The 25,349-nt window shown below is 38.9% G+C and overlaps 1 protein-coding gene across 1 annotated transcript in view; it reads right to left on the bottom strand.

The window, feature by feature from the left end:
• The window catches only part of DHX15 (DEAH-box helicase 15), a 41,029-nt gene extending 16,462 nt beyond the window's left edge, over positions 1-24,567 (bottom strand). Inside the window, exons 1-7 of the mRNA XM_048942005.1 lie at positions 24,348-24,567; positions 20,168-20,510; positions 15,592-15,785; positions 14,609-14,768; positions 13,988-14,206; positions 5,338-5,505; positions 926-1,012 (exon numbers count right to left, since the gene is read on the bottom strand). Coding sequence (XP_048797962.1) covers positions 926-1,012; positions 5,338-5,505; positions 13,988-14,206; positions 14,609-14,768; positions 15,592-15,785; positions 20,168-20,510; positions 24,348-24,412 — 1,236 coding nt within the window. The 5' untranslated portion in view covers positions 24,413-24,567. The remainder of the gene's footprint in view (positions 1-925; positions 1,013-5,337; positions 5,506-13,987; positions 14,207-14,608; positions 14,769-15,591; positions 15,786-20,167; positions 20,511-24,347) is intronic.
• Between the last annotated feature and the right edge of the window lie 782 nt (positions 24,568-25,349).

Below are 25,349 nucleotides of genomic sequence, written 5' to 3'. Positions count from 1 at the left end.
ACACCAATTATAAAGCAAGATTACTTCAGGGCCACATGTTGATTTTCACATACAAAATACTCTGATATACTGCAGTATTTTCACTGCAGTTATACATAAGCAGCAGCCCACCCCCAGAGTTCATGAAACAGAAGAAAAAAAATCAAGTTCAGATGAAAAGCTCCTTCAGTTCATGGTCTAACACCCCCCTGGTATAAACAGGTGTAAACCATACTCAAAAACCTTCAGTTCTTATTACAGATGGTATTCAGCCAGAAGAATTACTCACAGAAAGAGTTAAACCTAAATTATTGCAACTTGTGTATTTAAGCTGCTTTGCCTGTACTCACATTCCGCTTTATTTCATTCCGCAGAAGTGAGAAAGGCTGACAACGTGCATGAGTGTTAAAGGAAAAGCCTTAAGAAACCAAGATATTAAGACAGTTACCAGTGGAAGAATTAAATGAAGTTCAAAAAACTTGAAATGTATACTTCATTTAGTTCTTGGTTTGACTACAAGCAATCTACTTCAGTTCTCTGAACGTCCCTTCATGTTCCAAGAAATGCTTCACGGTATGTGATTTTCAGAGCTGCAAGAGCATCCAATGAACACTGACAAGAAACAACGCTAGCCTAGGTATTTATTACTTCTCTCTTCTCATTTTAGTGCTAGAGTTTCCCACGCTAACATGACTTAAACACGTAACTTCCAGCACCAGTTTTGTTTATTTTCAGCAATAAAGCATTTAGGAAATTCATATTCTACACAACTTCAAATGCTCTTATTCCAATTTTTGAAGGCTAGAGCTCTACTGAGCTGTTTTACACTGTTGTAGGCAAATTTAAAAAAGGCAAAAAAAATTAAGCACTGAGATTTCAATCGAGTAAGACCTGTCAAAATGTTTACAAAGAAGAATTACCCAATCGAACCAGATCAACTATTTACCTTTTGTTTTGCAAAGCCAGGATCGATCACAAACACAACGCCATCTATTGTTAATGATGTCTCAGCAATGTTAGTGGACACAACAACCTGTTGAAAAATGAAAGTTAATAACTACTTGGTCATGAAAACACTCATACAGAGCCCTGATTCCCTGCAGCAAGAATTGTCAGCAAACTTTCTTCCACCTCATCAGTAATGAGCAGAGCTCTGCTCCAAAACTTTTGCTGGATCTGAAGACAACCGGATGAAACTGTACTGAAGTCTGCCCAATTTTGTCCACTGTATTTCTGTTCTGTTTCACTAATATATTAAAAAGATAGTGTAGAGAAAAAAAAAAAAAGAGCAGGTGTTTATAAGAGAAATTTCTATTCAAAATTTTGCTTAGCACCAGTAGAAAATGAGAAGTCACACCTGTTCTCCAACATCTTCTGTTGCCTTCTAAAGTCCTTTTTAAGCACAAAGATGGCAAGCTGGTTAAATAATATTCCATCAAGGGTTATGTAACTGTACTTTGATGAGTCACATTTATCCACAGATGCTCCCCTCCAGTTAAGCACTGAGGAAAGACTTCCCTGTTTTACACCCCAGATATTAACAGCCAAAACAGATATATGCTTATTATTATTACTCATACATTTTTTCACTTGGTTCAGAATAAAGCATTATCAACACACTCCAGCAAAGATCCTCAAACCCTGTTTAATTTCAACTCTGTCTTTTAAAAACACTGGAGAATCGAATACTCTCATATTCACATATTTTCAAGGTTTTGGTTTTGAGCTTCTACAGAATTTCTGCAGTCCATGAAAGTACAAAGGCATATCTGAGTTCTGAGGGTTGGTTCACTGCCATTCACACACTTACGTTCGGTACAGCAGTCCACAGATATTTCTAGTTCTCATCTCAACACTTTAAGTCACATTAAGTCACATATCACACAATAAAAGAAAACCTGACCTGCTGGCTTAAAAAAGATTCATAAGGAGTTCAGGGTGTCAGTTAGACCACTTACCTTTTATTCCTTAATTTTAGAGAACCACCATCACAATTTTCAGTTTAGCAATTAGAATTTGATTCTCCTAAAAATTTATTCTGAATTACAATGAAGCTAGAGGCTGAAATAGATTGATAATCCTAACAATTTCCTTCTGGCCAATCATTTTGACAGACATTATTCTTAACTCATTGCATCCAAAGTAGACTTAAGTGTCTAAGCTCACCTAGAAGCTGCTAAATAATGAATGCAATATTTAGGGGGGGGAAGCAATTTAGGATCAATATGGTGTTCCATCCTGAAATGATATGCTATTTAGAAATTCTTTAAAAAATACACCTCTCGTGGAGGAATAACCTACAAGAAAAGCAATGCAATTAACTGGTGACACAGAAGCACAATTGCACTGTCACAAAAATTTTGCAAGTCATTAAATATGCAAATTAAACTAGCACTCCCATGTTAAAAGGCTGGTCAAGCCACATCCAGCTTGCTGCTGCAGAATGCATTTTATCAGAAGCCTGAACTTTTTCTGGACCTACTAAAACACAAAGCGTCCCCAGAAGCTTCACAGTGAATTACAAAGCAGCACTGAAAGGTTTTTGTCCTGCTTTTGATCATCAATTTCTACCAGAACATTTCTTCAGTACTGATAACTCAATACTGTTAATATGACTAGCCCACAAAGGCCCATCAATTTAACTTGAATTTCCTGGTCTTGTACTCAGAATTATGCAGGACTTTCCAGGAGCAGAGGAAAAAAATAGTTATAACAGTGGATCCCCTTGTATGTCCATATCTCCCTTGTTAATGTAACATTATTTAAAAAATAAGGAACAAATGTAATACTGCAAGAAATCAAAAACAAACTTAAGTTCCATGACATCTGAAATATAAATCAGAAACAAATTTACATGGAAATCAGAAGAAGGAAATTAGTGCTGAATTATGTAAAATAATAAATCGTATCTAATTACTTTTAACTGCAATTTTGCAGTTTTAACTGCACTACTGTAATTAAAGAAATGGTTATGGCAAAAAGATTTCTAAATATCACATTAGCAGTTTGATACTCCAAAGATTTTCAGAGATTAAACAGCTTACATGGAATATTAACAAGCTACATATTAGCTAAACATTAAGATCTCTACATGTTGCCCATGCATTAATCAGTAACTCTTAAGTTTCCTGGAACAAAAAATAAAACATCTGGAAATTCCATTCTGTTATCAGGAACTGCTCTGTTTGTAGGAAGTGATGGGCAAAACTAAATGCCAATTTACACTAAGAGATTAGTCCCACAGTCTAATACCAAGATATGTATGTTATCTTGCACAAATTTCAAATGGATCACAGAGGAGAGCAGTCAGATTCAATGCACCTTCTTTCCTCCTCCCAATTTTAAAAGGCACGTGCTAACCATAAAAGAGAGAATAATAAGGAAAAGCCCTCCCCACTTCATGATTTACCAGTAAAAATACCACTGAAAAACCCTTAAAAAAAAACAAAACAAAACACCATAATTTTGATCCACTTTAGATTCCCCCTACAAAGAACACGGTCACTACAGGTAATTGCTCTCAAGTTCGATACTGAAATGCTTAAAATTGCTAACCACAGTTTAATCTTAACTATTAAAATTTGCAGGCAGCTCATTAACTTTAGAAACCTGAAGACTGATGCAGAAGACATTGCTTCTCTCGAGTTTAACACTGGATTGATCACAACTGACTAAGTTACTAGCATCAACTTCCAAGTAAGACTCCCAAAATCAGTTTCTTAGAAGTTGGTAACTCATAGAAACCAAAGCTGAGGAAATAAGCAATCAGACATCTATGCCCTTTGTTGTACATATTTATTCCTACGCCTAATAGAGCCTTTCAAACGATTCAGAGTTTCCGAGCTGTCCTTCCTCAGCAGCTCTGAAAACCAGGCTCAATTGCCACCAGACTGTGGAATCAGGCACTCTGTAACACAGCAGAGGCTCAGCACTCACGGTCCTACCTGACACATTTTGATCACTAACTGAAGATAAAACAGTACCTTCTCAATTCATCGATGCATTTTTCATTCCTAGATTAACCATAAAGAAATGAACCTACACCAGAGCCAGAACACTTCAGTCAAACATATAATTAGAAGCATAGCAAAAGAAGGGGAAAAAAATATATCTGTCAACACAATGATTTCATAGGTTTGAATCTGTTACTTACATATTTTATACCCTCAGCTGAAACTTTTCCAGACTGTCAATTTCTCTTGTAGAATGATAGTTACTACAAAGAGAGTCTCTTCAACACTGATACACTCTTTGACAGATCAACATAATGAGAAGTCCATGGTGCATCTGCCATCCTCTTAGCAAGATTAACAGAAACTGTCTATTTTGAAGTCCACAGTTTCAAACGAATTTAAATGAAACACACAGCTCTGAAAATCAGTTTCATTCACTGGAGGTATTTACTAACACAATACTAATACAATTGACTTGCAGTGTTAGTTTCGTGACTGCAGAAAGCATACAATCCAAAACACTGATAAGAAAAATGATTTCTCTTAATTTATTAAGTAATTTATTATTACAGAACGCTAAGAAGTTATCTGTACTATTCTACATACATTTTACTGTCCAAAAAGGCAAACAATCAAGGAATAAACCCCACCTAAAGCAGATAGCATGATTCAGCTTTGGCTGTAAAAAAAAAAAAACAAAAAACCTAACTTAGCAAATGCTATGATTTCATGCAGCATTTGTTTAGCCTCAAGATGCTCTATCAGATTCCTTCAAACATCCAGTTTTAGAGAAATATCCATAGTTTCTCACATGGTTTTTACATGCATTCAGGAATTGAACTATTATAAGTGAAGAACATGCACTAATACCATTTTTCAAGACTTGAGTTTTTCAATTCTTTTTGCCTGCTGATTGAAAAGAACCCCAATTTCTTAGTCAGAATGATCCTCTAACTTTACAACTTGTTTTAACTTGTACCTTCCCATAAGCCTTTTGAGAAGCAAACAGAACATGACCAACCCCTTATAGGACATTATCTGGCAGTTTCATTTCCATAAAGAACACATTTCAATAATTAGTCAGGGAAAAAATCCCAACCCTCCACATATATCAAGTGGCTGTCAAACTCAGTATTTGCTCCAACTTCTCTTCCTCAAAAGAAATTTGTATGAATGCCAGTTCCACTCAGTTAAATCAACCTTTACTAGTAGAGTTTTGCATCATATACAGAAGGCAAAATTTTGAACTGCCCAAAGAAGTAAATGTTTAGGTTTCTGATTTCAAGTGATAAAGATTAAGGCTTCATTAAAGCTTTCTACTCATTTCTGTACACTTAAAATAGCTGTAACTGACTTAACTGCCCAACCAACTGTGAAGAGCATATTAAAACAGCACACTACTTACCTTTCTTCCTATTGCGCCGTTCTGTTTTTTTGGTGGGGGAGGTTCAAAAATCCTCTGTTGTTGCTGAGGAGGAAGGGTAGAATACAATGGAATGATTTTGATGTCACCCACTTCAGGACCCAAGTCATCAATTTCACGTTTTATCCTCTTGCAGGCTTCATCAATCTCCTGCAAAACAACAACAGTGGTTGAAAGAACTCCAAAGGAAAGCTAATCCATTCTATGTTAGAACATCTCATCACAATTGCACTATGCCTTTACCCAGAAAAACAATTACAATAGCTTAATAAAAAACAAAAAATCCCAGGTGCTTGCCAAATTTCCAGTTAAATTTTCACGAAGCTCCCAGATGCCTCAGCTTCTTCCATTCTCTAATGAACAGCCTCATTTGTATGCAACATACTTTTTCTTTTAGTCATGTTTCCTAATTAATTCTCTACAAATTGTACTAAAATTGAAATCTCTCACCCTGGAATATTAAACTGCACTCGTGACCTTTTCAATTTTCACAATCTACAAGAAATTGATGTGCAAGATATTTAAAATAAGCCAATTATGCTTCAGTGTCACGTATCACTAATGCAATTATATGGAAGATTTGCTTCATTGTACCTAATGAGAACAAACACCTTTACAGTATAAACATGGATGCTCAGAACCAAACCTCTTAATCCAGTGCTTGAGATTTTGAAGTAAAATTAAATGGAATTCCATTTAAACAGCAGAACATACAGAGCAACAAACTCTGCAGACTGTACAGATTTTCTCAGGCAGTTCTGACCTCAGTAAAGTACTGCACTTGCTATTGTTTCTTACACAAGAGTTCAATGCAGCCCACTTATAATTAAGTTGCAGTTTAAAACAAAAGATGCAAGTCAGCTATATATAGCCTATAGATATGACAAAATGTAATAAAAATTAGGCCAAAAGAATATTACAATTCATTAACTTCATCTTAAAATTGCTAGTATAACTAATTAGTATAATTAAGAGGTACTCTATAATCAACTACTGATATTTCTAGTGAACCACTGATGGGAGGATAAAATCACTGTGACAAGAAAAACAGTAAGCATGTCATGTTACATGCTTACTGTTACATGTCTACAACATATTCCAAGAACAGAGGCCAGATTTCCCTTACAATTAATTCATCAGCCTGGAGTTCAAGTCATGCCTAGACTTTAACAGGAGCACATAAAACATCAGTTAATGTAAAGCCTCCGTAAAAATCACTGCTTTAAATTATAATTATGGAAACAAAAGCAGCTTCCTTTGTAGAAACCATAAAATTCAGGCAGAACGTAGAACAAACTTGACAAGATTTGGAGATCATCTTTGAGACTTCTCAGTTTTCAGCATAACTGCATTCAGCACATTTTAGAGAGGCTCACACAGTACAACACTCATGTTCTGTACTGATCAGTATATATAATTAACAGAAGCACAGCAAAGCAACAGGTGCAAGGCCTACCTCTTCGATGTCAAAGTGTTCCTTAATAGCAAGCTTAATGCTTTCTAGCATTAGATTGCTCGTGTGAATGAACTGCACATATTTACAACAAAAACAACTTTCAATCAAAGGTGCATTTTGCCAACAAATCCAATATACCTTTCACAACCTAAGAGGCACACAAGAAACTGAGCTGGAATGCCCCCTACTGGTTCATTAACAAAGAATGAATTTATTTACATCGAAGCCAATACACAGAGTTCTTCTGACAAACCCTTCTAGAAAGTTCAATAGCCTCTCAGTGAGAAGTAAAAACCTAACGTGGATGACACAACATACACAGTAGTGCAGTGAATTAATAATTTCATGTAACCATCCTTATGACAAAAGACTACATGTCAATAATAAGTAGCCGACTAACTCAGCAGCTCAACTCTGCACACAGCCAAGTCTTCACAAGCTGCTACTGAACATCCATTAGAAATATAATAAGTAATCAGGCTGTATTACAAAAACATAAAAAGTTAAACACTAAATCTAGCATAGAGCTGAGCTCCTGATATGAAGATCAGGAAACCATTTCAAGGAATTTGAATATACTGCACTACACTGGAAAGATCAAATGTTGGACACCATGGACAGAATGCAAGTCACCAAGAGCCAGTGCCACTCGTGTAAAGACAATACAAGAGAACCCTGTAGTACTGGGCTTTAATAAAACAAACTACCACTACTTCAGCAGCCATAGAGATAAGATACGCATCTCTCTCCTCCAGCTGTACCCACAAGCGCTCTCCAATTCCTGCAAAGCACAACTGTTGTTTCTGTCAGAAAGCTTTCCGAAAAGCTATCCCAAACCAGGCAGTCTTAAGGACATACGTAGTTAGAACAGTTTGGAGATACTGAGGATTCAGCTGTCAGATATGTTTGTACAACATGAAAGCATTTAAGTCTAATGGTATGACAGGTATGGTTGAACACACAACCCTAACTTCAATCCTCAGAGGGTTCAGCAAGTGTAATTCAACAGTCTCTATACGCAAGTATTGAAAGATTTTATTTTTAAAATAATTTTAATGCTTGCACATTGAGTCCGTTACAAAATCCCTTGAAAAGGAATTATTCCACCAACAAACATGTAAGATTTTTCTTCTTCGAGGGAAAATAAGGGGAAGTATAGCAAACTTGCCTTACACTATGTCCGAAAAGCTCCTCAAAGAGCCCTGACAACTTCACCAGCTACTAGAGGACATCAGTGCACAGGCAGCAGGAACATGTATGGGATCGGGGAAACCAGTCCATATGGGAAGCAATGCTTTCCAGTGTTTTGTTTATAAAACAAAACAAGAACACAGTGCTCAATTTCTTTTCAATTCATCAGAAGTGGAAGTACAGCCATCTGTATTTTCCACAAAACATGAAGTTACTTATTCTTCTTGAATCTGACAAGATTTTTACTCCATCTTAACCCACTTTTCCAAAGAAGGCAGGCTGATGACTAGTGCCTAAGCAAGAAGAAACACAACAAAGAACACCGCCTTCAGAAATTTTTATCCTTCTCACTGAAGCTATGCTTCCATGCAGGTAGAAATGCAAAGAGTCACCAAACAACAAGGAAAATCTCAATTTGATGCTTGTTGACAGAAAAAGTCCTGAGTTCTCAGAAAGCCAGGACTGCAGCTTTATATGACATTCTGGAAATAGCAATAACTGCTACTCATATCAAGTTGTCAACAAATTGAGAGCACAATGGTTTATTCTTCCTCTCACAGCTGATCAATACTTCTACAAACACACATGCAAAGATACTACTAACTAACCAGAGAAAGCATTAGCTGCAGGTTGTTACTTGAATGCTTAAGACAGCCTTTTCATAGTCTTTTTTGTCACCCATCCATTTCATACTGCTCAGTACTGCTTGCATACCTTACCCCAAAGGATCACATCAACACCACTTCCTGCTTTCACAATACACAGAACAACTATTTACGCTGCAACAAGACAAATTAGGATGGTAGAGTTGAAATTCCTACCCTCAAGGAACTAAATCCCTTCCCCAGCCCATCCAAGAGAAAATATAAAACCCTTTATGGTGCTTGAAGCACGGCAAGAGGATGGGGAAAAAAAAAAAAAGGTGAATATCAAAAGAAAAGTTTCTTCAGCCCAGCAGAGGTGATCAAGGAAGACAACAACAAGCCGTCAGTATTTAAAACTGAAAGGGTTCTAACTGATGTGGCTTAAACTCTGACTCACCAACGGGCTTAATGAGTGATGAATTCCCACTCCATATGACCCTCCCAGCATTGATTCCTATCAGCAAATACTAGAAGAAAGTAAGACTAAAAACACAAACAAAGCCTAATAATACTGTGCGTTTTTTTGTTGTTGTTGCTGTTGTTTGTGGCAGCGGATGGTTTGGCTTGTTTCCTAGAAGATTCTACTTATGAAAGTCTAATCACAGAAAATCTTCTGGATATGACTTTTGGAGATATCTGTGCCAATTTAATTTAGAAATATATTGGTTCCTCAGGCTCTGCATTAGAACATAGTTAGGAGTAAGCAATAAGTGAAGCACAACTACATCCCCAGCTCCCCCAAATCCTTCCAATACTGCATCTGCACTGTTAAGTGTATCACCTCACTACTCCAATATTCCCTAGCTCTGAATCAAGAAGGTTTTGAACATATAATTACCAGTTCACCTAAAAGGAGCTGTATAAAATTAACCACAGAAGGGATCAATTTTGCTTCTTATCAAGCAGAGAGCTATTCCACCCCTTCCCTCCACCTACTGTTGAAAATAGTCTTTACTATATTATTTAAACTGAATGAGCACTAGAAAGTCATTCATTTTCTCCCCAATGGTATTTATGCAGTACAGAATGAGGCACACCTACTGAAGGCTTATAAGGAGCACTTATGTATATTATGGAGTTAGAGCATCACACCACGAGCAGCAAGTTTGTGCTGAAAAAGTAGTTCTGCTGAAATGGTGGTTAAAAAAAAGTCTAAGAGGAAACCTGGAAAGACTAGTTGGAATGAACCTCATGAGTTAAGCTGCCCCCTCTAAGCTAGCAATCCTATCCAATAGTATGAATATCCTGCCCTTTGTGCGCAGCACTCATCCACAATACCTTGGGCTGAGGCTTTACCTTGCACTGGAACTCAATAGCAGCTCCACCAAATGACCAAAGCTCCCCTGTGCCTCAAGTACCAGCAACCATCCTGGCTCAATTGCTAACGTGACCATCCACACAATTTGCTGGTGAAGCTCCAGCTCATCTTCAGACTGAAACCATATATTATTAGCTTTCAAAAAAAAAAAAAAAACCAATTTTACAGAAAGACTGCAACTAATGCTGCCACTTTAAGAACACTTAGTACAATCATCTATGAGCAGAAAAAAATACAGAAAAAAATAATTGAACTATTTTGTAAACATGATTCTTCGGAACTTGATTTCAGAAGTGCTTCCTTCTTCAGTTGACACTGTACTGGAGGCCTACACAAAGAATCCCTAAACATCAAAAGAACTTCAGGACTTCTCCAGCTCTTGAAATCTTTTAAATAATTGCCAGCACAGCTACAGCAGATCAGCTGGTACACTACACAGTTAAGATACATTTTCATCTTGGATAAATGAGCCAGTCAACTTTTAACCTTGAAGAAAACAAATGCAAAAAAAAAAAAAAGTCAAGTCAATTTTATTTTGTGTAAAATAATGGGGGTGGAATACATCATTAAAAAAAAAAAACAGAAAGGCTCCACAAGCCAGAAATTTTTGTAGACACCTTAGGAATTCATAGAAGATGAAAGAATGACAGACAGGGTACAGCCAACATCTACCTGTGATTTACAGAGTTCGTCTTTGTACTCAAGGGTACCTGAAACTTCATAAATTTCTTTCTTTCTGCCAAGGAATGAATGCAAACAGCTAAGATCAGAAATACTAAGATCAGAATAAGCAACAGCTACAATGACTGGTCCTCTGAAATTCACCATTCTAGAAGATGCTCACAGATTCCGAGAAACAAAACTTTGTAAAATACAAGAAAGATAGGAGACAAGGAAGGAACAGTCTTACAAGTATAAAGTCAACACTTCACCAAAGCTGAGAACTCCCCTGTCAACAAGTTAACACTGAACTTGTCTCAGCATAACTGAATATTATTCAACTTGTTTTATTGGAAATATCCAATGCTGGCATCTCAAATGAAAAGCAAGAAACTTCATGTGCCGTTAGCACTCCACCACAATTACTGGCATTACTCTTCTTCCAGTTTACAAACCTCAACTCATTCTACGTGAAGCTGAATAAGACAACCTGTGCTCACTGCAACCCACTACACATTAACCACCTTAATGCCACTCCGTCACTGCTGAGACTAAAGAAAGTTGTTAATTTTGCCTTCAGTTTCCCCAGAAGAAAGTCTCTGTCACTTTGTTTCACAGTTTCAGTGATTCAGCAACCTGTAAAGAAAAAAGTGACCTCAAAAGCAGTCTATGTGATAACACGCACACTTTCCAGCTATTGCAAAGGAAAACTGTTAGCGATATAGAAATTAACTCATCCAATTAAAGACTTACTTAAGATTTTGGTTTCTGACAGTGTTTCAACTGGGCCCAGCAATACAGTTCTCCCTGATAACTCCTGCTTCCGTCATCAACCTTGTCTTAACCACAATCCAGTTTATCACCTATATAAAAACCACTTCAGACTGTGGGAAGCCAAGATACCCTCTACCCTCTTCCTGCCTTAGACCACTGCGATTAACAACCTAAAATCTTTTCAAAAAATAACAATTTACACCTGCATGTTTACACTTCAGACATCCCAAACTTCATTTAGCATTGAAAATCCATCTTTTAAATAAGGAATAAAATCATCTTGCAAGTAATTTTCCAAAATAAAAACAAGAACTACAGAACATTACTAGCTGGGAGGAAAAAAAAACAACCAACCAAGAATACAACTGTAAGACTTGAGCCACCGAGCCTACTGGATCTGAATCAAATAGCAGTACATACACCACACTTTCCAGCTCTATAAATTCTAACAGATTACGTCACTTCAGATCAAGCAGTAGTACTAGACTTCATTATGATACTCAAAGATGGACCTAAAAAGAGCCCCCAAACATCATGGATGAAGAGGACAGCATTTCAAAGCATTTCATCTTCTCCACAGATGCTAAACCAGACTTCAACTTCACCCTAATTAGCTGAATTCACACCAACTCCAAGCAGAGCTGCTCCACTGTCATGGATACTTGGACTGGAGCACTCTATATAAAAAAATAAAGAGAGTGGCTTACAAATGCAAGTTAATCAATTCAGTAAGACAATATAGGGACATCATTAGACATACTTATGCATAACTGTCTGCATGCATATCATATACAGAAGTTTTTCAAAACCACATGAATAACACCACTGTGTAAATTAACTGCGGAACTCAAAGAATTTATTCATACTATAGAACAGAGCCTCTCTCAAGTAGTAGTGAGTACTAAGGGATGAGTTCAGAGCTATTTACTCAATGTGAAAGTAGAGTTATGCCAACAGAGTCATTAACACCTGAAGATTCTGCCCCACAAGAACAGCCAAATTGTTGTATCGCATGATGAAGATCAACACATAGCAGTTGATGAGTTGATGCAGTGGACGTTAATCAAAAATTTAAAGGATAATCCTTAGTTCCTCCTGAAAGGAGAAAGATCAGTTTGATTAAGCACCCCAGTTAAAGACACCAAAATCCACTAAACAGCTGCACAGCATGGTTTAATTTTTATCATCACCAATTCCATTCACCTGTTTAGAACAGTTGATTCATTAATTCTCCTATCTACCAACCAAACACCTCTAACCTGGACATTGTAATCAAAACCATAACCAGCAGGCTTCAAAGCTATGGTCCTTCAATTTTTTCCACTCTCCATGTTTTAACTTGCAGCAATGTTCTAAGTGAAAGAGTACTAATGCAAAAGCCCCAGTTGTTCCTCTTAAAGAAAGTATTTTATTTTTGCCTCTAATAAAAGAGATTATCTGCCACAAAACTTTTAAAATGGAATACCTTAAAACCGATCTAGCAGGCAACATACACGTATCTGTATAACCAGACCTACAAAACAGACCTGTGTACCTTTAGCAGCACTGATTATCTGTGTAGTTTCTTTCACCAGTTAAGGCTGTCTAAGTTTAGATTACAACAAGACACAAAGCTCTTTAAACCATTTGAAGGATCTCTTCAAGACAAGCACCTGCAAGAACAATGAGCCAGAGGAAGGTGTCTTGGAGAAGAGCAGAGACAAGGACAAAATGAAGAGGCTACAGGCTTAAAACAAAACAAAAATGCTGAGCAAATTGTCTGTTGAAATGAAAAGACTAGGCACAGTAAAAAAAAAAAAAAAAAAAAAAAAATCACCTGAGAATTCCCATTAGCAGCATCTCCACTTCCAGAAAAGAGTAAAAACAAAAACCCCAGTTTTGCTAGCTGCATTTTTTCCTCCCTATCAGAAATAGGGATTGTACATAATTCGATCGAATCAATTTTTCACAAGGCCTAATTTTTTTCTTTTTCACGTTTTCCTCCATCAGTCTACCAGATATTCAAAAGAATGTAAAAACAGATTAATAAAAATATACAGTTTACAGTGGACAAAATTATTTCTTGCAGTTCAGCTTAAGCATTTTTGTAAAATCTTTCACAAATCACCAAGTACATTTCTGAGATACAACTCTCACCATTTGTGGTACAGAACAACCATGATGTAATAATCAAAGCTATTCACAGAGGGGAAGAAAGAAACATTTTTATTACAACCACTTCTGAAAGCTCTCAGCATCAGAAGCAAAGCGGGAACTCTTTGGTTACGTTGTACCACACATATCCACAAGTGAACAAACTACATTCTCAGTCAAATCCCCCATGCTACCAAATACCCAGATGTTTTGAGTTCTTTTCAGTACAAACCTGGGTTTTACATGCTGTTTCTATTTCAGAAACAAACGACTAAGATGAAAACTTTCACTTTACAGACATCTCGCATTCATTTCAAGTACTTAACTGCAACGTATGGCAAGCAGAGTTCCTCACACCACATCCAAACGATAAAGCAAACTAAACATTTCCACCTGTATGAGCCATTCTAAACAGTTTCTGCATGAAACAGTGTGTGGAAAAAGGAAAAAAAATACCTCCTGTCCAGTAAGAAACAGCAGAAGATCTCCTTCCTCTTCTTCACACATGTGAATCTGGATCACTGTTCGAATGGCAGCCTCAAGGTAATCCCTTTCTGGTTCTGGAGTATAGAATATCTCCACAGGATGGGTGCGACCCGGAATAGTTAGAAGAGGACAGTTATCAAAGTAGATCTGAAACTTGCCAGCATCCAAAGTAGCACTCATAACTATGACCTGTAGGTTTAGACAACAAAAAAGTTACCTCAAAGGTTGACAAGAACCTGTGAAATATTACATGTATAAAATACAGTAGCAGGAAATGAAACTCCATTCCAGCCATGATTTAAGTATGCTTTTATCACTTCAATACAGCACCTTTATTTCCAGGTCAAAAAACCCATCCTAATTAAATACAGAATGGTACAGATGTAACTGTGCCTTCCCAGTATTTTCTTTAATACAAACTGCACTAAGCCCTTCCTAGCATTGTCTTTCTAATACAGCTGACCATTAACAGATCAAAAAGCCTGTTGAACTATGTCAATTGATTATTTTTCTTTATAATTAGCTAGTGGTAAACACACAGACACTCCAGAGTGATTAAACACAATGTTGCTAGGCTTCATCATTACTGACCTTCAAATCAGCTCTCTGTCTTACAACTTCTTTCAGCACTCCCATCAAAATATCCGTAGCCAGTGTTCTCTCATGGGCCTCATCAAGAATTATAACGCCATAGCGCTCCAGCAAAGGATCGTTCATTGCTTCACGAAGTAACATACCATCAGTCATATACCTGAATACAAAGACAATTTCTATTTATTACATCTGATCTATAAAGAATCTTCTTTCTTATTATTCACTAGATTGCTTGAAGAAAGCCCTTATAAACCTTATTTTTAGAACAGAAGCATTAGTAAACTATTTCCAGCACAGCAACAAATCCATTTACATTTTCAGATAGAAGTTACCAAAGGGCGTACAAATGAAATCTGGCAGTAGAGACACAGTAGAGACTAAGCTTTAAAAATGAAAGTCAACAAGTTTTGGCAACATTTATTAGTAGTTTTAATACTACTACTGGCAAGCTTCCAGATCTACAATTAAAGACTGGAAAATAAAGGAAAAAAAAAAATACAACTCAAATCCTAGAAACACTATTCCTGCAACAGTTTCATTTTTAGCTGACCATTCTGAATGCGATCTGCAAACCATATATTCAGTGAGCTCGGTTTCACCTACAAAGCACTGATATCTAGAACAGCTGACAAAAAAAAAAAAAAAAGAGCATACTCAAACTTCAGTTATGTGCCCTAGATTTAAGCATAGATGAGTCCTGAAGCTCAATAGTACCTCTGCTTACTAATGAAGTAAACTCCAAACTTCACCAGAATTATTTTAGGTATGAAGTTACCACTGATAGAAGTCAGCTCAACACATAACTTTCCTTTAAGAACAACTCATTTTCAAGTCTATTCCACACCCTGCAGCCTATATTTCGTTCATCTGACACTACAGCCCCTATCTCTTTTCCACTCACTACTACTTCCTCACTATTCCTTTCAAAACTTTGCTAACACCCTGCACAGGGTCCCTTATTGGACAGCCACCATACTTACTTGAGAATAGTTTTTGCACTACTGCAGTCTTCAAATCGGATGGAGTAACCAACCTCCTGGCCCAGCATTACATCCATCTCATCAGCAACCCTCTGCGCCACACTCATGGCAGCCACTCTCCTCGGCTGGGTACATGCTACTCCCCTCTTTGGTCCAGGTAACGAGCGCATGTAGTCAACACACCATTGAGGGATCTGTCAAGAAAAAAAATTCTGTTTCAGCCACAGTTTTAATAGGCAGATGCAACGTATATAACAGAGTAGTTATTTCAAGTAAATATATTGATAATTCCACTGAGGTGACAACTGGGCATTCAAAACTGTCCAGACTAGGGAAGCAGACAGTCTAGTTAGACTCAACAATTAAGTAAACCACGCTTCCTTAAGCGAACATGTAACCATCGCTCAAGTTATCAAGGAAATAAACAGGCTCACAGTACCTCTGTTAGTTCAGTAGCTTACACTGATAGTTAGCAGCAGCCATCATGCTCAAAAGCAAAAGATTAAAGCTAACATGCAGGACTGAGATCAATAGCACAGTCAGGTGCTTTAAGTTTTACAGTAAACAAGTTATACTTCATGTCTTAAAAAAAAAAAAAAAAAAAAACACTGCTTATTAATGTAGATTAAACAAAAATATTTTAATTATATAAAACCCGGCTACCCAGAGATCATGACAAATAAACAAGTTACACTCATTTGGTTAACTCCTGTTCTTTGAAATTGTTATAAACAGATATGAAATCCTGGTGTTTCAGTTCCTGTAACAACATGCTTTGCTTATTTGTCAGGCACTGGTTTTCCAGGAAAGCAGGAATAATAAACAGCTTTACTCAGAAGAATTTGTAAGGTCAGTAAAAGCTTGAAGAAAATTTAATATCAACATGTTCCATGTGGTGTTTTATGAGGAGACAACTTCCAGTCCTAAGTCTCCAGATGACATAAAATCTACTCCTCCTTCCTAATTGATTTTAAAAGTACTCTAAAAAGCTCACAATTACAGGAAAAAAAAAGGGTCACCATTCGTGCACTGAACCAATACAAAGCAGTAGAACAAGCTGTGTAGTTTTAAGTAACACAGGCATATTTTTCTTCTCAAATACTGTATTTCTGCAGCAAAATGGAAATAATTGAATATATGTATAACAGACAACTGTAGACTAATGAAAAGCTGTTTTTTCTCTTAAAAGGGAAAACATATCCCCCGTCTTAAGTACAAAAAGACAAAAGAAAGCAAAGATTAACAACTCCGAACAAACAAATGCAAGTAGGAAATCCTATTCAAAACTAAAAATAGCAACAGCTCATGAATACTGAAGACATGAATCTGGAACCCTACCCAGTAGCACAAATACACTTCCCAGGAGTGGAGCGTAGGAAAATGAAGCTGCTTCTCAAGTGACCAGTAAAAACTCAACTCTGAATGAGGTGAAGCTTCTCAACTTTAAACAGAGCCATTCCTGACATCAGCTTTAAAGCAGATTTCTCAGGACACAGTAAAGGGAAGTAAGTAATTTAGAGGCCATTTTCCAGGAAACAACAAAACCTGCAACACTGGTATCACATGAAAGACAAAGCCTACCTGGATTTCAACGCATTAATGTGATTTAAAAGATCACCAGAACGTCCTGATATAGAAAAGACAAAGGACCATGATACCCATTTTCTATTTCTGATGACCACTTTTGGGAATATGAACCAGCTTCCATCATCCAGATCTTACAGAACATAAAGTTAACTTCACTGATGCAAAAAAAAACTACCTATAAAAATCCTAAATTTTCTTAATAAAAAAAAAAAAAAAGATAAGCACCTCTCAACCTCAATGACTTCAATACAAAGACTTTCAAAGATAACCACCACCAAAAAACAAAAAGGCAGAGACAAACACAGAGGCCTGCAGTGAAGATTGTTAAAGTCTATTTTTGAGCCAAAAGAAAGCCACATTTTTTTAAAAAAGAATGCAAGACAGGAGTGGGAAGAGCACTGTTCTTCTGCCTGTTCCAAGATACTTCAATCCAGTGAGCTTTCTGTTAAAAGTTACAGTAGGATTCCCATTTTCATTGGTCAATAATGGAGTCCACTCAAGCCTGCTCTCTTGTACGCTACAAGGACAGCAGGAGATAAAGCCATGCTCAGAATAATGCTGCTTCTACGTTTCCAGAGCCACAAAAACTTAATGGAAAGTGGCTTCCCTTGTTATGGAAAACATCCTATGCCTTATAGTTAAAACTCTCAGTAAAATCAGATGCTACCCTACTATACTATCTAAAGAATACATTTAAATTATTGCAGCAGGACCACAAATAATCTCACACTTAAAAGGGAACGTACATTGCAAACAGCATATTTAACTTTTCTAAATGAGATTCAACTCATCCATTCCATAATTACAAAACTGAACTTAGTCTGAGAATGTTTAAAGAAAACAATTTAGAAGCTTAAGATTAAATTACAAAGCAAGTCAAGGCAAATACTGGAGAGATGAACAATTAGCGGCCTACATAAAATACACTTCAGTTTAATGTGGAGTTGGGGTTGCCTTTTTTTTTTTTTTTTTTAATTTAAAATAAGTTTGTGGAAAAGGCTTTCATAGAAAATTCCCATTTCTTCCTATTAGTTCCACTGCCAGAGCCTAACTTTATCAAACCTGGGGCTTATCAAGACTGAAGCAAAAATACAGGATTTACGAAGGGAGGGGAAGGACTTGCCAAATGGCAGCTCACTCAGAAGTCCTGCAACTACTACAGCCTCTTTGGCATGAAAGTTAAGAATCACTTCGGAAGGACAATTCCCACAAGATTTCCATGGATGCTAAGTTTCTACCAGAAAACCTAAATAGCTCGTGTACATATTTCATTTGAATATTTAAGCACAGAATATTGTGTGCTATGATCAATGTGAGGAGATGGAAGCAAGACAATCATTCATCAAATTGTTTAGGACTTAAGCATTAAGAATGCAACACTGTCACATTCAAAGCAACAGTCTCCCTAATTGACAGCAGGATCGTTTTCAGTGATACATTCCTACAGAGGGACTCAGAAGACCTGCAGCATCACAAGGCCAGGACTCACAGGAAGCACAGAAGACTCCAAGATAATTTGTGTGCTTTTGATAGCCTAAATCCCACTTTTAAGAAAGATGCATGGGGTTTCTTAAGTCTTTTCCATAAATTAGAGGTAAAGCAGTAACACAATTCAACAGCTGATGCATCTTTAAAAAAAAAAAAAAAAAGCAACACAGCCCTAAGGTACTTTCTATACAAGAAAGTACTTAAAATGTACAGTAAATAGCACAAAACATCACAACATTCAAGCATATAGATCTAAAAGGTATTCACTGTACTATGTCCTTCACATTTTCCAGACTACCAAATTTTATAATAAAAAATTTTTTTAGGACTCACAGTAAGTTAGCTATAATCCATTTTATGAAGATTAGAATGTATCCTTCAGTTTTTAACTTTGTCTTAGATGAAAGGCATTCATCAGATTATAGAACAAAGCTCTTTTTAACATCATTTTTCCACAAATATTTTAAACATCACACCAGAGAACAGTTCGAGACTTGAGCAAGTTCGTCCTGCTATAAACACAACGCAGCATGCCTTTTCTTGTGTCCTCCCCATTTTCCCAATCCCCCAAACTCTTAAGGGCTGGTGAAGCTCTGCATCTCTGTTGTCACTGAGGAAGACATCAAATCAGGACCTGATATTCCCACTAAGTTCATACCTGTAGCACTGCATTTCACAAAACACTAACGTGATCTTATTTTTGCAACATTTTTCCTACTTTTAAGCAACCGTCTACATAAACAGCTAAAAGGATAAAAACTTGAAGCCAACACCTCAGTTTGTAGATCAGTACATTTCTGTCTAACAGTTAAAAAAAAAAACAAAACACAACCTATCTTCATTTCCCAAATACGTTACTACCAGAGAGCCTACAAAAGATAAGGCCAGAGAACACAACTGGGTTAAAACAAGGGAAGGCAAAAGATTCTCCTCAAGTATTTCTGTATTCATTAAGCAAATCAAGCATTCATCAAATAAGTTTTGCTTGCTATTTATGAGGTGTTTTGCATAATGATTTTCAAAGAAACCAAACGAAGTTCCAACCCCCTCACTTAGCAACCATCTCAACCTTTAAGAATTCCACAGTAAGTGGAGAAAGCGTAGAGAAAAGGCAGCTCTGGGGTGACCTCATTGCAGCCTTTCAGTGCCTAAGGGGAACCTACAGACAGGAGGGGAATCAACTCTTTGAAAGGGCTGATAACTGCAAGACAAGGGGAAATGGTTTTAAGTTGAGGGAGGGGAGATTTAGGTTGGATGTCAGGGGGAAATTCTTTACAGAGAGTGGTGAGGTGCTGGAACAGGCTGCCCTGAGAGGCTGTGGATGCCCCATCCCTGGAGGTGTTCAAGGCCAGGTTGGATGGGGCCCTGGGCAGCCTGGTCTAGTATTAAATGGGGAGGTTGGTGGCCCTGCATGTGGCAGGGGGGTTGGAGATTCATGATCCTTGAGGTCCCTTCCAACCCTGGCCATTCTGTGGTTCTGCAAGTGTAAGTAAGAACCCACCTGTGTTGTTTTACCAGACCCAGTCTCTCCAACCAGCACAAATGACTGATGCCTAATCAAAATATCCGTGAATCTTTCTTTATATTCCCAGACAGGAAGCTGTAGTCGTTTCTTCAGTATGTCATAATAACGAGGTGTATGTGGTAGATTTGTGAAAGGGTTAATACTGTGTGGAATCATTGCTGGTTTCATAGGTGGTAACCCAGCAGCAATGAGCGTAGAGTTAGATGCAGCTCGCAGCTCCTTTTCCTTCTCCCTTTCTCTGTCACGATCTCTGTCTCTGTCACGATCCCTGTCACGATCTTTCCGGTCATCACGGTCCCTGTCTCGGTCACGATCCTTCCTAAAATGAGTTAGGAAAGAGCAGAAAATTAGATACTTCTATATTTAAATGTTATGAGGAAATTTGAGCACAAATTGGTTTTAAACATCTCTAATACAAAGCGAATATAAACCAAATACTTCAGTGATTCCTTCCAACAGTTCTCTGGAGTACAAACAAAGCGCAACCATTTACATTTCTAATACTGTGCATTAATCACCATACACAATTACAGCCACAGTTCCTCTTGTCATAAGCAAGACTATGGAGAGCACCATCTTGACCCTCTTCATTTAATGGTTATTAGCAACCTGCGACGTATTCTAGACTTCTCACAATTCTTCCTGCAAGTGCACAAAAATATGACCATTAATACTCTTCTTGCCTAGTTAACAGAAGAATTAGGCCAACCACAGAAACAGATGAGAAACGAGCCCTGAAAAAGTTTGATCCTAATATGCCAGAACTACTTTGAAACTTCAAAAAAATACTTTCTCTTTTACAACTCTTCCATACAATCTTAACTCAACTCTGACTGTTGAGTTAGAAACTTAGACCCAAAACTAATAACACATTTACCCAAAGAACTGCAGGCACGTTTCCAATAAAAATCCAAACCATATCATGATTTAGCACTTTGAAGTAAGACCCACTTTACCAATAGAGAAAGTGCATTTTTAAATCACATTTTAAACCACTACAATAAAAAACATTATTGGCATTTTTATCTGTGAAACTTTTAAGCTAGATCTAGAGTAGAGTAATAAGCAAATTTCTAGCTACAGTAAATTAAATGGACAGCGAGTGTGAACCAAACTGGAACTGTTACTCCCCAGTCACTGTTATCTCATTAACTCCTCCAGCTGTTCACTGGAACCAGAAAAGGAACCTATCAAGTTCTATCTACATTCCATAAGTCAAAAAGTCTACTTAAAGGTCAACCAAGAGAGTTGGTTCTCTGTTTCAAGCATTTAAGAACAATATGAAAGAGGGGCTCAGATGTCAGCACAGAAAAAAACAGACCACACATCACGTCCTCAAATCTAATCATTGATATTCTTTTTAAATAGTATTATTTTCCTAAAAAATGTCTCTCAGCTTTCCACTATCACTGAAAACTAGCATGCACACCAGATGTCTTGCATCAAAACAAGGGACAGGTAGAATGACAGTTACACTGCCAAGTGTTTTCACTAAAATTTCTGGCAGTTCTTTCATTAACAAATGTCACATTTAAGTCACTCCTCATCTCTGCACTTAACAGACTGACCACAAACCCTAAACCAAACAACTAATGTAAAAGAATCAGAACTTAATCGCGTTCATCTTGTCCATGAAGTTCATAACGATCTTCATAAATGGGAAGAGTTTGCTGGTGATCGTGGGTTCTGTTGGGCAATTTATTTGTTTGTTGGATTTTTGTTCTCATTTGAGGTTGCCTGATTTGCTACCTGAACTCCTTATGCCCACTCATACAACACAAATTGATGAAAAAACAGTAAAAATTACTTAGAGCACATAAAACTGCAAATGGAAAAGAAATAAGGTTAAGCCACTATTCATCACAACAGAAGTCTAAGCAAATCTAACATCAATGATATGCATTTTCGCCTCTACTAAGGCAACACAACAATAGCTGTGTGCAGTCCATGCAAACAAAAGCAGTTTAACAGACATTGCTGCTCTTTACATAAGAAAACAAAATCAGTGAAAATGATACCATCACACTAACACAGCAAATGCAATGTCACAACACCAAACAAATATGCTTAGAAAAAAAAATCTATCAGGCTTTAAATGGTGCGTATGCAACTTGCACAACAGCACCGTAACAGATTTTCAAACAATTTCCATCTTCCCCAGAAGTCTTTTTCTTCACAGAATACGTCAAGACAGGTAGATAACAGACGTGGTGTCAGGCTACTAAGGCTGCAAACCTACAGCATCACTGCCATGCAGGGTTCCACACACTGATACAGGCCTCAATCAAAAAAGAACATAGCAACAACTCAATATAATTTTACATTGTAGCCAGGTGATCCACGTTGAAGGCAAGGTATGCTGCTATTCTGTACACAATGTGGTATCTATTCAAGGAGTTAATTCAGCTTAATCCAGTTCCAAAACCGATTAAATTTCATAAAGCCACACTGTGCAGAATATGACAAGAATACACATGTTGGTAACAAGAATCTGTGCATCTCAGCCTTCTGTATGATGGAAAATCTACCAACCCTTACATAAGCCAGGACAATGAAAGACGAGTAGTGTGCTTTGTGCTAAATGAACTAAGATCTCAAGGAATACTAGAAATAAATTCAACAAGTCCACAGTGACCACCTCTTAGTCCTATGCCATTTAAAGCTTTTAATGGCAGATGAGGAAAGGACAAAGGGACACAAATCCTGCACCTGTGTAGGTTTTAGGTGCAATAAGGTCCAGAGACCTCTACATAAGAATTTTGTACCACTGTTGAGCACTGATAACAATTTTTAGGAAATGTAAAAGTTCTGAATGGCAGTAAAAACAATGTCAAATTATAAAACTTTCAGAAATACAAAACCCATCAGTCTCCAACAGACTTTTCATTATCCATACAACCAAAACATACCAGCTGAAACATTCAAGTAACACACAATTTTGACATCACCATTTGAAAATTTCACAAAAATCCATGGATAACAGAAAGTGAATTTGCACGACTTTTCCGTATACAAAAAGGAGCAATGTCAACTTCTGGCTAATGAGGAGAAAATGCAGTAGAGGAAATAAGCAGCTCAACTCATTTAAGAAAAAAAGATTACAGTGCTCCTATATGCAGGGATTAGTTGGTCAATAAAAAGCATTCTTTTCTCTTTAGCAGAGAAAAATGCATTACACTTGTGGCTGTAAACTGGAGTTGCACAAACTCACCTTTAGAAAAAAAGGCAAGTTGTGCTTCAAGACTGTTCATCAATAAACGCCAACTGTTGTGGCAGACTTTCAGCTCCTGCAAGTTCTGGGAGCAGGAATAAGCATTTTTCTCAGAGCAACACTCTCGCCTGAACTGCTGAGTTTCAGGAAGGTGCAGATTCAGGATGGGTTCTGTGCTTCCCAAGAAGGGCACGACAGATAAGTACAACCCTCCTTCCTGAACCTTCAGAACACTGCAGCCTTCGGGGGCCCTTCACTCCCAAACCAAGACTAGGGAATATAAAATACAAAAAGACTGCACTAAAACAGCAACGGCACATCATCTGTGTTCCCACCGCTCGATGAAAGACCGCTAAAGCTGGTGCATCGAGTCCTAAAACGAACTTGGGCAAAACAAAGAAACCTCCTCCCTCCTTGACACCCTGCCCCAACCCCACCTGGCACTGCCTCCTCACGAGGCGCATCCCCGCCGGGCACCCGGCGCAGGCAGCTAACAAAGGAGTAGCGTTCCCACCCGCTCAGGCACTGAGCAGGCGCTACCTCACGCTGACCCCTTGGATCACGTTTACCACAAAAAGAAAACGACAGAAAGGCACCAAAAAGGAGACGCGGAGAAGGAGATACCAGCGGGCCGCACACAAAGCCCCGCGGGTGCGCGCCGAGCCGCTCCGCCCCACCGCCCCCGGCCCAACCAGGCCCGCGGCCCCTCCTTCCCCTCCCCGCCCGTTCCCCACCGCCGCCATCCGCCTCCCCCATTCGCAAGGCCGAGGCCAGGGCCAGGCCCCGCGCTGGGCCGCACCCGGGCCTCGCCGCTCCCATCCCTTCCCGCCGCCCTGCACGGCGGAGCTCCCGTCCAGCAGGGAAAGGCCCGGGTCCAGAGTGGGCAGCGGATTACGCGGGGTCGGCGCCGATCTCCCGCCCGCCGCGGGCCGCGCTGCCCCTTACCCGTCAGAGCGCTTCTTGCTGGAGCTGTAATCGTCGCCCAGATCTAAGCGGTGCCGTTTGGACATGGCGGCGGCCGGAGTGGCGGAGGGCCGCTGGGTACGGCGGGGCCGGGTACGGCGGGACGCGCTCTCCGCTCCTCGAGCAGCAGCAACGGCAGCGGCGCCGCGAGGCCAGGCGCAGCCACTAAAATGGCGGCCGGAAGGAAGCGCCGGGGCTGCGCGAGCCGCTGCCGCGCGCGCGCACGGGAGTGAGCTCGGCGGAGCCGCCGCTCGGCCCCGCCCCGTGTTCCAACGGCTGCGGCCGGGCCGGCCCGATGCTGGGCGGTTAGCTCGAGGTGTGTTCGGGATCCTGTCTTAGGGGCGGGCGAAACTCGTCTCCACAGTCCGTTCCGTTCCCCTGGACAGGCAGGCACTGGAAAGGGAGTTTCCACGGTGGAAGTTAAGAGCAGGATACTGCTGGCGCGTAGTTTTTGTGTGCCGTTGCATACGTCCGTGGGTGTAGAAAAAGGCAATCCTTCACAAGTCATCTGAAGCAGCAGAAACGAGAAAATCAGTGACATCCAGACTACAGGCTCTAAAGGCACGTGCATTTAGGATCGCTAGCACAAGGGAAGCCCACGTCCCTAGCACCAACAGGCATGGCTGCTGCTATTACATCAAAGTTCTCCAGGTGTGAACGCAAACTGGTGCTTAGTAACACAACTGCTGAAGTGAGCGAGACACGTGAGCTAAAAGTGCCGTTTTCTCAATACAGTTAGCAGGTTTTGCTTGTACACTGATGCTTTATTTTCACACTTCCAGCAGAAATCTATAGCTCAGGCTGGCTCCAACAAACCTGTCTTCAGGGTTGTTTCTGTGTCCTGACCTGTGTTCCTCATCTCCAGCCTCCCCCATCACCATCCAGGAGCTGTGTTTGTCCCATGACTGTAGGCAGAGATGAGGTTGAGCAGGAGAAGATGAAGTCAGGCAAACGAGACATCCCTAAATGAGATGCCCTAAATGA

The sequence above is a fragment of the Lagopus muta genome, chromosome 4 (assembly GCF_023343835.1).
Source record: "Lagopus muta isolate bLagMut1 chromosome 4, bLagMut1 primary, whole genome shotgun sequence".
Lineage (NCBI taxonomy): Eukaryota > Metazoa > Chordata > Aves > Galliformes > Phasianidae > Lagopus > Lagopus muta.
This window is presented reverse-complemented; position numbering and strand designations above follow the sequence as displayed.